The sequence below is a fragment of the Vitis riparia genome, chromosome 3 (assembly GCF_004353265.1).
Source record: "Vitis riparia cultivar Riparia Gloire de Montpellier isolate 1030 chromosome 3, EGFV_Vit.rip_1.0, whole genome shotgun sequence".
NCBI classification, from domain to species: Eukaryota; Viridiplantae; Streptophyta; class Magnoliopsida; order Vitales; family Vitaceae; genus Vitis; species Vitis riparia.
The window spans coordinates 967,344-980,051 of record NC_048433.1 but is presented as its reverse complement, the minus strand read 5'-3'; the positions used below and the strand labels follow the sequence as shown (position 1 = coordinate 980,051).

The 12,708-nt window shown below is 35.3% G+C and overlaps 1 protein-coding gene across 1 annotated transcript in view; it reads left to right on the top strand.

Moving 5' to 3' along the window:
* The window catches only part of LOC117911236 (disease resistance protein RPP13-like), a 33,624-nt gene that overhangs the window by 20,006 nt on the left and 910 nt on the right, over positions 1-12,708 (top strand). The window contains exons 2-4 of the mRNA XM_034825532.1: positions 1,205-1,436; positions 1,673-2,465; positions 3,094-3,134. Coding sequence (XP_034681423.1) covers positions 1,205-1,436; positions 1,673-2,465; positions 3,094-3,134 — 1,066 coding nt within the window. The remainder of the gene's footprint in view (positions 1-1,204; positions 1,437-1,672; positions 2,466-3,093; positions 3,135-12,708) is intronic.

Sequence of the window (12,708 nt, the reverse complement as noted above, 5' to 3'; positions counted from 1 at the left end):
GGTTTATGATGTTGAGGACATCATAGACATGTTCATCCTGAATGCAGAGTCCCTGCGAACAGTCTACTTTCTCAAGCGTGTCTTCAAGAAGTTGATAAACCGCCATAAGGTTGGCAAGAAAATTGAAGCCGTCCAACTCAACCTCCAAGACATCTCAAATAGGCGGGAGGCTCTCGGAATAAAAAATATTGGAGAAGGAACAAGCGGTTCGGGTCAAATGTTGGAGGATCTAAGACGCTCCTCTCCTCGTGCAGAAGAACGTGTCATCGTTGGCCTTACAGAGGAGGCAGATAAGCTAGTGAAGCAGCTCACCGTAGGAGACCAAAGGCGCCGCGTGATTTCTTTGGTAGGAATGGGCGGCATAGGCAAAACCACCCTTGCCAAGAAGGTCTATAATCATGAAAAAATTGTGAAACACTTTCCAGATTGTCGTGCCTGGATTTATGTATCCCAAGATTGTAGACCCAGAGAGGTTTATATGCAAATTATTAACCAGGTTTCTGCACCAACTAAAGAGCAAGCAGAAATGATAGAGAAGTATGGAGAGAATGAGTTGGGGGATTTCCTTCACGATCATTTGAAGGAGAAAAGATATTTGATAGTTCTGGATGATGTATGGAGCTGTGCCGATTGGAATTTTCTTGCAAAACTGAGCACCAACGATCCTGATTGCCCTGGAAATGTTTTTCCCGATGGGAGTAACGGCAGCAGATTTCTTCTTACAACTCGATATAAGGATGTTGCTTTGCATGCAGATGCTCGAACTATTCCCCATGAAATGCGGCTTCTTTCGAAACAACAGAGCTGGGACTTGTTTTGTCGGAAGGCATTCCTTGATGCTGACAGCGAGAGGTATCCTCCAGATTTGAAGGAACTTGGGGAAGAGATGGTGGACAAATGTAATGGCTTGCCATTGGCCATCGTTGTATTGGGGAGTTTGCTGTCAAGGAATTTGTCACATACAAAATGGAAGGAGGTGCACGATAACATTACTGCATACCTTGCTAAAGAAGGCGAAATGGGAGTAATGGCAATTCTAAACCTGAGCTACATCGACTTGCCCCATTACTTGAAACCGTGCTTTCTTCATTTAAGCCTCTTCCCAGAAGATTATGTGATCTCCTCAAGAAAACTGCTCCTTTTATGGACTGCTGAGGGTTTTGTGCCAGAACAAGATGACAGAAGAATGAAAGACATGGCTGAGGTTTACTTGAATGAGTTAATCAATAGAAACTTGATTCAAGTAGTGAGAATGAGTGTTAATGCAAGGGTAATGGAATGTCGGGTTCATGATCTTGTACGAGAGTTGGCCATTGAAAAGGCAAAAGAGCAAAACTTCATTGGAACTAATATCGCAGATCCTCTATCCCCTCCACCAGTTTATCTCTCTTTTCACCTAAATCCCGTCGACGAAGTATTTATTCTGACTTTGAGAGGTATGCTTCCATTGAACATTTAACTCCATATCTTCGCTCGCTCTTATTTTTCAATTTGGGGAAAAATTGTAGAGCATCACAACTAGATTTCATTGCCAAATGCTTCAAAGTGCTTAGAGTGTTAGATTTGGAGGGTTTAGAAATTGAATGTCTACCAAGTATAATTGGAGAACTGATTTATTTAAGGTACTTGGGATTAAGGCACACTGGTCTAAAAATGCTTCCACCATCTATAGGCAACCTGAGGAGTTTGCGGACTTTGGAGATAAACAATCTTAGACAAGTGCCAAATGTGATACAGAAGATTAAAAGCATGAGATATCTTTACATGGAGGGGCAACAGGAAGATGTTCCACTGCAAATTGATACATTACAAAATCTTCAAATTCTATCAGGCATAACCTTCAACCAATGGATCAAGAACGATTCAAGCAACTTAACTTGTCTTGAGAAATTGAAATTAGAAGGAAGGTGTGAGGTAGAAGGGGCTGTGTTTTCAAACTCCATTGCCAAGCTACCTAGTCTTAAATCCTTGTACCTTAAGGCATCAGTTGAGTCCACCATTCCACCTCTTGCCATAAACTCTTTCCTCAATCTCTCTAAGTTGGACATAAAGGGACATATGCAAAAATTGCCTGAAACCGTTGAATTCTCACCAAATCTTACACAATTGACATTGGAAGCATCTAGGCTAGGTTGTGATCCTATGTCTGTTTTGGAGAAGCTGCCAAAATTGTTGACTCTCAGATTAAGGGCTAAGTCATATCTTGGAAAGGAAATGAATGTATCTGCAAATGGGTTTCCTCAACTCAAAGTACTTCAACTTTCAGAGTTACAAGGATTGACCAAGTTGAATATAGGGCAAGGCGCAATGCCATGGCTTATGCAATTACACATTCATAAACGAGTGAATATCGTAGGATTTAATGGGCTTCTAAATCTAGTGGAGCTAAACATTATGGATGAAATGGCTTTTGAAGTGAAATTGTTTTTCTCGGAACACAGATTTCGTCATTGGCATAGAACAAGGTACCTATATTCATCTATCTACTTAGATCCCTTGAGCTATCAATTGTTACTACTTGTCACTTCTTGAATTAACTTATAAGACCAATATAGTTACTCTTGCTATATTTTTTAATATTATTTTATTTAATTTATAGCGTACTTGAAAATGAAATACATGTTAGGATTTTGTATTTTCTCCTTTTATAAATTTGGAAAGCAACCTTTTCTTCTATGAAAACAAATCCATCTAGTGCCCTGATGACCATACTTCATCTTTCTTTGTAGACACATTGAGCCCTATGCATTGCTATTTCTCTCACATGTTTTTTCAATTTCATCACTTTTGCACATTTGATAGGTTATAAATGCATGTGTAGAACCAATATATATTTGAAAAATAAAATAAAATAGATGCAAATATTTTTCTATATATATTCAATCCATACTAGGAAAATAGCAGTACCATTAAATGGTTACCCAACACCATTGCTTTTGAATTAATTAAAACTTTAATTTTAAATATATAGTGGAAAGTTGAAATAACTCAAATTATCTCTCTTCAACATTGTAAGGATGTTTTTTAAAAATTTTTTTTATTATTCTTTTTATTCCACTAACATGCATTGTTTGAATTTTCTATTCATTTCAGGACCTTTATAGATGGTGAACATGGATTTTTCCGTGAAAAAGGTAAGCCTAGAAGTCTGGAACTCACTTTTACCTTGGATGATTGTTGGGGTGTATAAATGCATGTTTTGTTCCCTTACTTGGATGTGATTTCTACCAAGCCAGCCTAGTAATTCATGGCCAAGTATTGTTCCTTATTCTTCTGCATAGCAATTAGTGATGCCAGAGAGAAGCCCAAGATCTTTTCACTAAAATTTCTCTTTAAATAATGAATCCCACTTCAGAACCTGTTATTAGATTCAACAAAACAAGTTTTTTTTTTTGCCAAATTAAATAACTTCAGCTTTTATTGAAGGGAAATCAATTACTTCAGTTTCTTAACAAACATATATTACTTCTTATGATTTTACTCTAAACGCATAAACCAATTGAAAAATGAAAATTGCCAGGTGAAATTTTTTTCATTATATATGAACTAATGCTGAGATCCTTGCTACAACTTTGTACATATATGCATGTTTAATTTAGGTACCTAAAAGTTGGCCATGTGATACTCAGACCTGTGTTGTAATAGGTCAAACAGCAGAGCGCTCCAGGCAAGCAGTTGAAGAATTAGCCGCCTATCTCAGATATCCAAGAAAAACTCATGGCCAAAATCACATGTATGACAAGTGAAAGGCTAAAACTTGTTGGCTCTCTTTTTGTCTATTTTCATTGTTTATAATGTATGTTTGATCTTTGCAAACAGATAATTTGAGCATGCCAAACATGTTCGATAACCTGAAGATCATGCTGCAGCAGATTTGCCAGGGGCTTCTACCTCATGCTGGATTCCATGATGGAGTGATTGAAAGGAAACGTAAGGCCATGCTGTTAAAATCACATGTATTGTAGTTAGCAAGGTCTACTTTCAGTGATGGTCATACTAAGGTTGAACATATTTATATTGTATCTAAACTAAAACCAATGTGCTTATAAGTTTGTTGAATCAAATTATTAGATGTTTGTTTGTACAATTATATGTATATTAAGTGACAATTAGGATGATGTATTTGAAGGCTTTGCTTGGCATGCAAAAGTGTTATTGTTATTGGTTTGAAAGTGGTAGGTTTGGGCTTTTTTCACTAGGTGATATAATTTTTTTAAAAAATCAATCCATTAATAGAACTGTCTTTCAAAAATAAAAAATAAAAAAAATAATGCAAGTTCAGCAGTAAAGAAGTGAACTTATCTTGTATAAAACTTTTCAAAGTAAAAAAAATGAACTTATCTTTTTAAAAGACAATTTTAATGCAAAAGTGATTTTTCATTTTTTCAAAATACGATATCAATATAAAAAGTAAATTTTGTTCATCAAGAATAAGTAGTTTCAAATAATGGCAAATAATTGTTTTGGGACATGCTATCTTGGAATTCGGAAATTGAAGTCATTCACCCCTTTTTTCATTTTTGGTAATAATTTTTGCAAGTACATTTTGGCATATGCTTCAAAGTGCTTAGGGTGCTAGATTTGGAAGGTTTGGAAATTGAAAGCCTACCAAGTATAGGTGGGACACTAATTCATTTAAGGTACTTGAGAGATTAAGGCATTCTCTTCCACCATCTATAGGCAACCTAAGGAGTTCGAAGACTTTGGACATGAACAATCTCAATGAAGTGACAAATGTGATGTGGAAAATGAAAAACCTGCGATATCTTTATACAGAGGGGCAAGGGGATGATGCCCCATTGCAAATTGATACCCTGTAAAATCTTTAGACTGTATTAAGCATAAGGTTCAAGCAATGGAGCCAAAATGATTCAAGCAAGTTAAGTACCTGTCTTGAGAAGTTGAAATTAGAAGGAAGATATGGTATAGAAGAGGTTAGGTTTTCAAACTCCAATGCCAAGCTACATTGTCTTAAATCCTTTGTTCCTTAAGACATCGGAAGGGTCTATCATTCCATCATTTGCTATGAACTCTTGGCTCTATTTCTCTAAGTTGGAAATGAAGGAACACATGCAAAAATTGTTTGAAGCCCTTCAATTCCCTCCAAGTCCCATCACTAGAATGTGATCCTATGCCCATTTAGGAGAGAAGCTTCCAAAATTATTGATTCTTAGATTAAGGGCAAACCAATACCTTGGAAAGGAAATGCAAGTGTCAGTAAATGGGTTTTCTTGACTCAAGGTACTTCAACCTTTGAAGTTAAAAAGATTGACCAAATTGAATATAGGGCAAGGTGCGATGTCATGGATCTCTTACATAGTTACAAATTCTCTCAAAAGTGCAGATATCGAGATTTAAGGGGCTTCTAAATCTATTAGAGTTGAACTTTATGATTTTAGCTATTTTTTCATTGGCATGGTTTTTGAGAATCAAGGGGGTTATCTCCACTCACAAACTTCTTCCTTGGATGTTACAAGGTACTTGCATTCATCGATCTATTTTGAATCCCTTGAACTACCAATTTTGTTAGGGTTAATTTCACCCTCTTCTCTTCAGGTTTTGATTAAATATATTTCACTCTTCATTGATTTGAAATTTAATTAAATATCCACCTTATTTTGAGTGATAAGAAAAGTGAGTAAAATAATAAAAAGGATAAGAGAGTTATTTGATAAAATTTCAAACCATTAAAAATTAAATGCATTTAACCAAAATCTCAAAAGAAGTGAATGATATTAAACTGTCTTATTATACAAAGATATTAATTATTTAGTACTCAACACGTAAGAAAGAGCTCTTGAGCAAAACATTTTTATATATCATTGGCCACTCTCTCCTTTTTGGTTTTACATCAATGGATGTAAAAAATGTGATAAACACAAAAATGTGATAAAATTTGCTCATAAAAGTAGTAGCATTACTGTCACTCACTTCTTGCATTATATTACTCATGCTTCATTTTCTAATACTATTTTTATTTTATAATTTGTAGTATACTTGAAAATGAAATACCTGTTAGGATTTTGTATTTTCTTCTTCTATACATTTGGAATGGGTTTTTTTTTTTAAATCTTTTTTATTGTTTTTCATTAAGCTATTTTTTTATTTATTTCAGCATAATCGACAATGAAAATATCCCGGGATTTTGGATATACTATGAAAAAGGTAAGCCTGAAACTCCCTTTTACCTTAGATGATTGTTGGGGTGTATGCATGTTTGCGTTCCCTTACTTGGATGTGATTTCGATCAAACCAGCCTTGTAATTGATGGCCAAGTATCATTCCTAGTTCTTCTGCATAACCCTAATGATGCCAGAGGGAAGCCCAAGATCCATTTTTTTTTATTATTATTATTGAAATTTCTCTTCGGAACCTAATATTAGATTCAACAATTTTTTTTGGTGGTGAAATATTTAAAGAGAAGTTAATAACTGCTATAGTTTTGAGTATAATTTCTTAACCATCATATATTACTTCTTATTTATGATTATACTCTAACCCCACAAAAACAATTGAAAATTGCCAGTTTAGTGAATTTTTTTTTCAGTATATATGTTTGCTTACTTCTAAAAGTTGGGTTAGTGATACTCAGGACCTGTGCTGCAACAGGTCAAAAATTAGAATCCTCCAGACAGGCAGTTGGAAATTTAGCTTCCTGCCTAGAACGTGTCAAGAAACTTACGCAGATAGAGAGAAACTGAATCATGGTCACTGATCACACATGGTTAAATGAAGACCATGCAAACCCTTATACACCACTCATCCAAGGCATGCAAGCACTTGTCAAATACTCAAGCCCGAAATCACATGATGTATGACAAGTGACAGGCTAGCTTGTTGACTCTCTTTTTGTCAATTACCATTGTTTGTAACGCTAAAGGATTATGATGCATATGTTTGATCTCTGCAAGCAGAGCATGACTCCTACTACAATTTGTGTTTGTGAATGAATAGTTTCGAATAATAGTAAGTAGTTGTTTTGGGATATAAGACTAGAATTCTCCTTTTTTTCCTTCTTGTAAATGAAGAAACATGGTTCTTTTTTTCAAGTATTGCTGACTTGACCAATGACACCAAAACACGGGGAATTTAGAGAGTTAAAAAACAGGGGATTTTGGCACTGGGTTGAGTTTGACTAACTGAAACACTTGATGAAGATGCTGCTTGTTGCTAAAAAAACAGTTTTCTTGAAGGGGATGCACTGCTTTCTACAAGATGCAATGCAAGGCAACACAACCAAAGAGATAAAAAATGATGGGTGGTTTTTAATGCAGGACTTGGGGCATCGGCAAAACTACTCTTGCCAAAAGGGTGTGCAATGATATTATTTATTGCCATGTTGCTGTATGGGTGAATGCTCATCAAAATTAAGTCCAGTTCATGCATCTCTGCCCTTCACATAAAATACTTTTTCCCATCCTTTGATTTAAGGGAATCTCAAACAATCCCCAAATGCTATGTAAGAACAAATTATTGCACAAGAAAGGTGTTTGATTCCCAAAATGAAAGGAAGCTCCATGTTAGTATTAAAGGAAAGTGCTACCTAGGGGTTTGATGACTCCATCAATTAAGGGAACGTCAGTATGTGGTTTTTTAGAATCACTATTAAACAGACTCCTAGTACTAATTGAAAATATTGATAATCAAACTTGGTGCTGGGTTAGATTTAGTATTAAATGAAAATGTTGATAATTAAACTTAGTGTGATTGGCTTCTAATCTACTCAACTCATCCAAATTGCAACCCCAAATCTTAATTTTTTCAAATGAAATATTTATTTCATTAATTTTACTAGTGAATAATATCCAATTAGATCTAAAGTTGGTTCTTTTTTTGTTATTGTAACATGATATGGCAGTTAAAAAAAGGGCTTTTCTTTCTGTATATATATGTTATAAAACATAAAATAGGAAATAATATACTTTCATTTGCGATTTTTCCATCACCTTTGTAGCATAATAATAAGAACGATGATAATAATAATAATAAGTTTTCAATTATTTGAATGATTATTTATGGGAACATGAAGAACCAAATGATCTTGAAAACTACTAGCTAATGATGTTGCTGCATATTATATTATGGATGATAATAATAATTACAAAATTTCAATTATGTGAATGATTGTTTATTGGAACATGATGCAACCAAATGATGTTGAAAACTATTAGTCAAGGATGTTGCTGCATATTATATAATGGGCGATGACTTAATCAAAATAAAGTCCAGCTCATGCATCTCTGGCATTCTTCTAGAACATGGTTTTTTTTTAATTACCTCATTTGCATGTATTTTGTAAAAATATATTTTATGATTATGACTCCACATCCATGACAATTTTTTTATGGCAAATATTATGTGATTATCTTATGTACATACGAACATTTTCAAAATGAGGGAAGTGACTTCAAAAAATACATTTTAATTTTTGTCTGGAAAGTGATTTTAATAATAGTTTTGAAAGAAATTATTATTCTTTAATATTTTATAAAGCGAATCTATTTGAAAATTTGAAATATGCTTAACATATTTTTTATATTTTTAAAAATAAATTTTCTCAACAATGTTTTATTTTTAATCACTCTCTATATTTATATAATTATTTAAAAATTAATAAATAAAAATAACTAAAAAATATATTTTTTAAAATATTATATTTTTTATTTTTAAGAATAGAAACTTGTTTTTTATTTATTTGATTGATAAACATATTTTCTTGTTTTGTTTTAGTTTGGATAATAAAAAATTGTTTTTAAAAGCATTTGGAAAAAAGTGGTGAGTTGGAGAAAAAGCAATATAGTTCTTTGCATCCCCATACCTAACGACTATGGGTGAGGAAGTTATTAATTAAAAACCCCACTTGGCCAGCTGTGGCTTTCTTGTCTGGCAGTTGAATTGTCAGTTATTGACTTGTTATTTATGAGAACATGAAGGCAACTAAATGATATCATTTATTGCATGCCATGTTGCTGTATATTATATTATGGATGATTGCTGATCAAAATGAAGTCCAGCTCATGCATCTCTGCCATTCACTTAAAATACTTTGATTGAAGGGAATCTCAAACAATCTCCATAATTGTTGCGCAATCAAGGTGTTTGATTCCCAAAGTCAAAGGAAGCTCCATGCTAGTATTAAAGGAAGTTCGATAGCTCCAAAACTTGAGTATTTCCTTCTTGAGAGAATCAGTTTCATCCAGAGTTAAGAGAGGGTCGGTGAGAGAACACTTCAATGGCGACAGACGCTGTGGTTTCCTTTGCGGTTGAAAGGATCGGTGACATGCTCATTCAAGAAGCAATTTTCTTGAAGGGGGTACGGGGGAAAGTGGAGAGGCTGCAGAAAGATCTAAGGGCGATGAAATGCTTCTTGGAAGAAGCGGAGAAGAAGCAAGAAGAAGATTTAAGAGTGCGCAACTGGGTTTCCGAAATCCGTGATGTGGTTTATGATGTTGAGGACATCATAGACATGTTCATCCTGAATGCAGAGTCCCTGAGAACAGACTACTTTCTCAAGCGTGTCTTCAAGAAGTTGATAAACCGCCATAAGGTTGGCAAGAAAATTGAAGACATCCAACTGACCCTCCAAGACATCTCAAATAGGCGGGAGGCTCTAGGAATAAAAAATATTGGAGAAGGAACAAGAGGTTCGGGTCAAATGTTGCAGGATCTAAGACGCTCCTCTCCTCGTGCAGAAGAGCGTGTCATCGTGGGCCTTACGCAGGAGGCAGATAAGCTAGTGAGGCAGCTGATCGGAGGAGGCCAAAGACGCCGCGTGATTTCCATAGTAGGAATGGGCGGCATAGGCAAAACCACCCTTGCCAAGAAGGTCTATAATCATGAAAAAATTGTGGAACACTTTCCAGAATTTCGTGCCTGGATTTATGTATCCCAAGATTGTAGACCCAGAGAGGTTTATATGCAAATTATTAACCAGGTTTCTGCACCGACTAAAGAGCAAGCAGAAATGATAGAGAAGTATGGTGAGAACGAGTTGGGGGATTTCCTTCATGATCATTTGAAGGAGAAAAAATATTTGATAGTTCTGGATGATGTATGGAGGTGTGCCGATTGGGATTTTCTTGCAAAAGTGAGCACCAACGATCCTGATTGCCTTGGAAATGTTTTTCCCGATGGGAGTAACGGCAGCAGATTACTTCTTACAACTCGATATAAGGATGTTGCTTTGCATGCAGATGCTCGAACTATTCCCCATGAAATGCGGCTTCTTTCGACACAACAGAGCTGGGACTTGTTTTGTCGGAAGGCGTTCCTTCATGCTGATAGCGAGAGGTATCCTCCAGATTTGAAGGAACTTGGGAAAGAGATGGTGGACAAATGTAAAGGTTTGCCATTGGCCATCGTTGTATTGGGGGGTTTGCTGTCAAGAAATACGTCACATACAGCCTGGAAGCAGGTGCACGATAACATTAGTGCATACCTTGATAAAGAAGGCCAAATGGGAGTAATGGCAATGCTAAACCTGAGCTACATCGACTTGCCCCATTACTTGAAACCGTGCTTTCTTCATTTAAGCCTCTTCCCAGAAGATTATGTGATCTCCTCAAGAAAACTGCTCCTTTTATGGACTGCTGAGGGTTTTGTGCGAGAACAAGATGACCGAAGAATGAAAGACATGGCTGAGGTTTACTTGAATGAGTTAATCAATAGAAATTTGATTCAAGTAGTGAGAATGAGTGTTAATGCAAGGGTTACGAAATGTCGGGTTCATGACCTTGTACGAGAGTTGGCCATTGAAAAGGCAAAAGAGCAAAACTTCATTGGAACTAATATCGCAGATCCTCTATCCCCTCCACCAGTTTATCTCTCTTTTCACCTAAATCCCGTCGACGAAGCATTTATTCTGACTTTGAGAGGTATGCTTCCATTGAACATTTAACTCCATATCTTCACTCTCTCTTATTTTTCAATTTGGGGAAAAATTGTAGAGCATTACAACTAGATTTCATTGCCAAATGCTTCAAAGTGCTTAGAGTGTTAGATTTGGAAGGTTTAGAAATTGAATGTCTACCTAGTATGATTGGAGAATTGATTTATTTAAGGTACTTGGGATTAAGGCATACTGGTCTAAAAATGCTTCCACCATCTATAGGCAACCTAAGGAGTTTGCAGACTTTGGAGATAAACAATCTTAGACAAGTGCCAAATGTGATATGGAAGATTAAAAACATGAGATATCTTTATATCGAGGGGCAAGAGGGAGATGTTCCATTGCAAATTGATACATTGCAAAATCTTCAAATTCTATCAGGCATAACCTTCAACCAATGGATCAAGAACGATTCAAGCAACTTAACTTGCCTTGAGAAATTGAAATTAGAAGGAAGGTGTGAGGTAGAAGAGGCTGTGTTTTCAAACTCCATTGCCAAGCTACCTAGTCTTAAATCCTTGTACCTTAAGGCATCAGATGATTCCAGCATTCCACCCTTTGCCATAAACTCTTGCCTCCATCTTTCTAAGTTGGACATAAAGGGACACATGCAAAAATTGCCTGAAACCATTGAATTCTCACCAAATCTTACACAATTGACATTGGAAGCATCTAGGCTAGGTTGTGATCATATGGTCGTTTTAGAGAAGCTGCCAAAATTGTTGACTCTCATATTAAGGGCAAACGCATACCATGGAATTAAAATGCAAGTGTTTGCAAATGGGTTTCCTCAACTCAAAGTACTTCAACTTTCAGAGTTAAAAGGATTGACTGAGTTGAACATAGGGCAAGGCGCAATGCCATGGCTTATGCAATTACAAATTCATAGACGAGTGAATATCGTAGGATTTAATGGGCTTCTAAATCTAGTAGAGCTAAACATTATGGATGGATTATTTCTTGAGACGAAATTGCTCTTCTTGTTTCACGGATGTCGTCATTGGCATGGAAGGTACCTACATTCATCTATCTACTTAGATCCCTTGAACTATCAATTTTTACTACTTGTCACTTCTTGAATTAACTTATATCACCAATATAGTTACTCTTGCTATATTTTTTAATATTATTTTATTTAAATTATAGCGTACTTGAAAATGAAATACATGTTAGGATTGTGTATTTTCTCCTTTTATAAATTTGGAAAGCAACCTTTTCTTCTATTAAAACGAATCCATCTAGTGGCCTGATGACCATACTTCATCTTTCTTTGTAGACACATTAAGCCCTATGCATCGCTATTTCTCTCATATGTTTTTTCAATTTCATCACTTTTGTACATTTGATAGGTTTTAAATGCATGTGCAGAATCAATATATATTTGAAAAATAAAATAAAACAAATGCAAATATTTTTCTATATATATTCAATCCATACTAGGAAAATAGCAGTACCATTAAATGGTTACCCAACTCCATTGCTTTTGAACTAACTAGAACTTTAATTTTAAATATACAGTGGAAAGTTAAAACAACTCAGATTATCTCTCTTCAACATTGTAAGGATGATTTTTTTTTCAATTTTTTTTATTGTTCTTTTTATTCCACTAACATGTTTTGTTTGATTTTTCTATTCATTTCAGAATCTTTATAAATGGTGAGATTGGATGGCAAGTTTGCCGCGAAAAAGGTAAGCCTGGAAGTTTGGAATTTACTTTTACCCTGGATGATTGTTGGGGTGTATAAATACATGTTTTCGTTCCTCTACGTGGATGTGATTTCTGCCAATTCAGCCTAGTAATTCATGGAAGTATTAGTCAT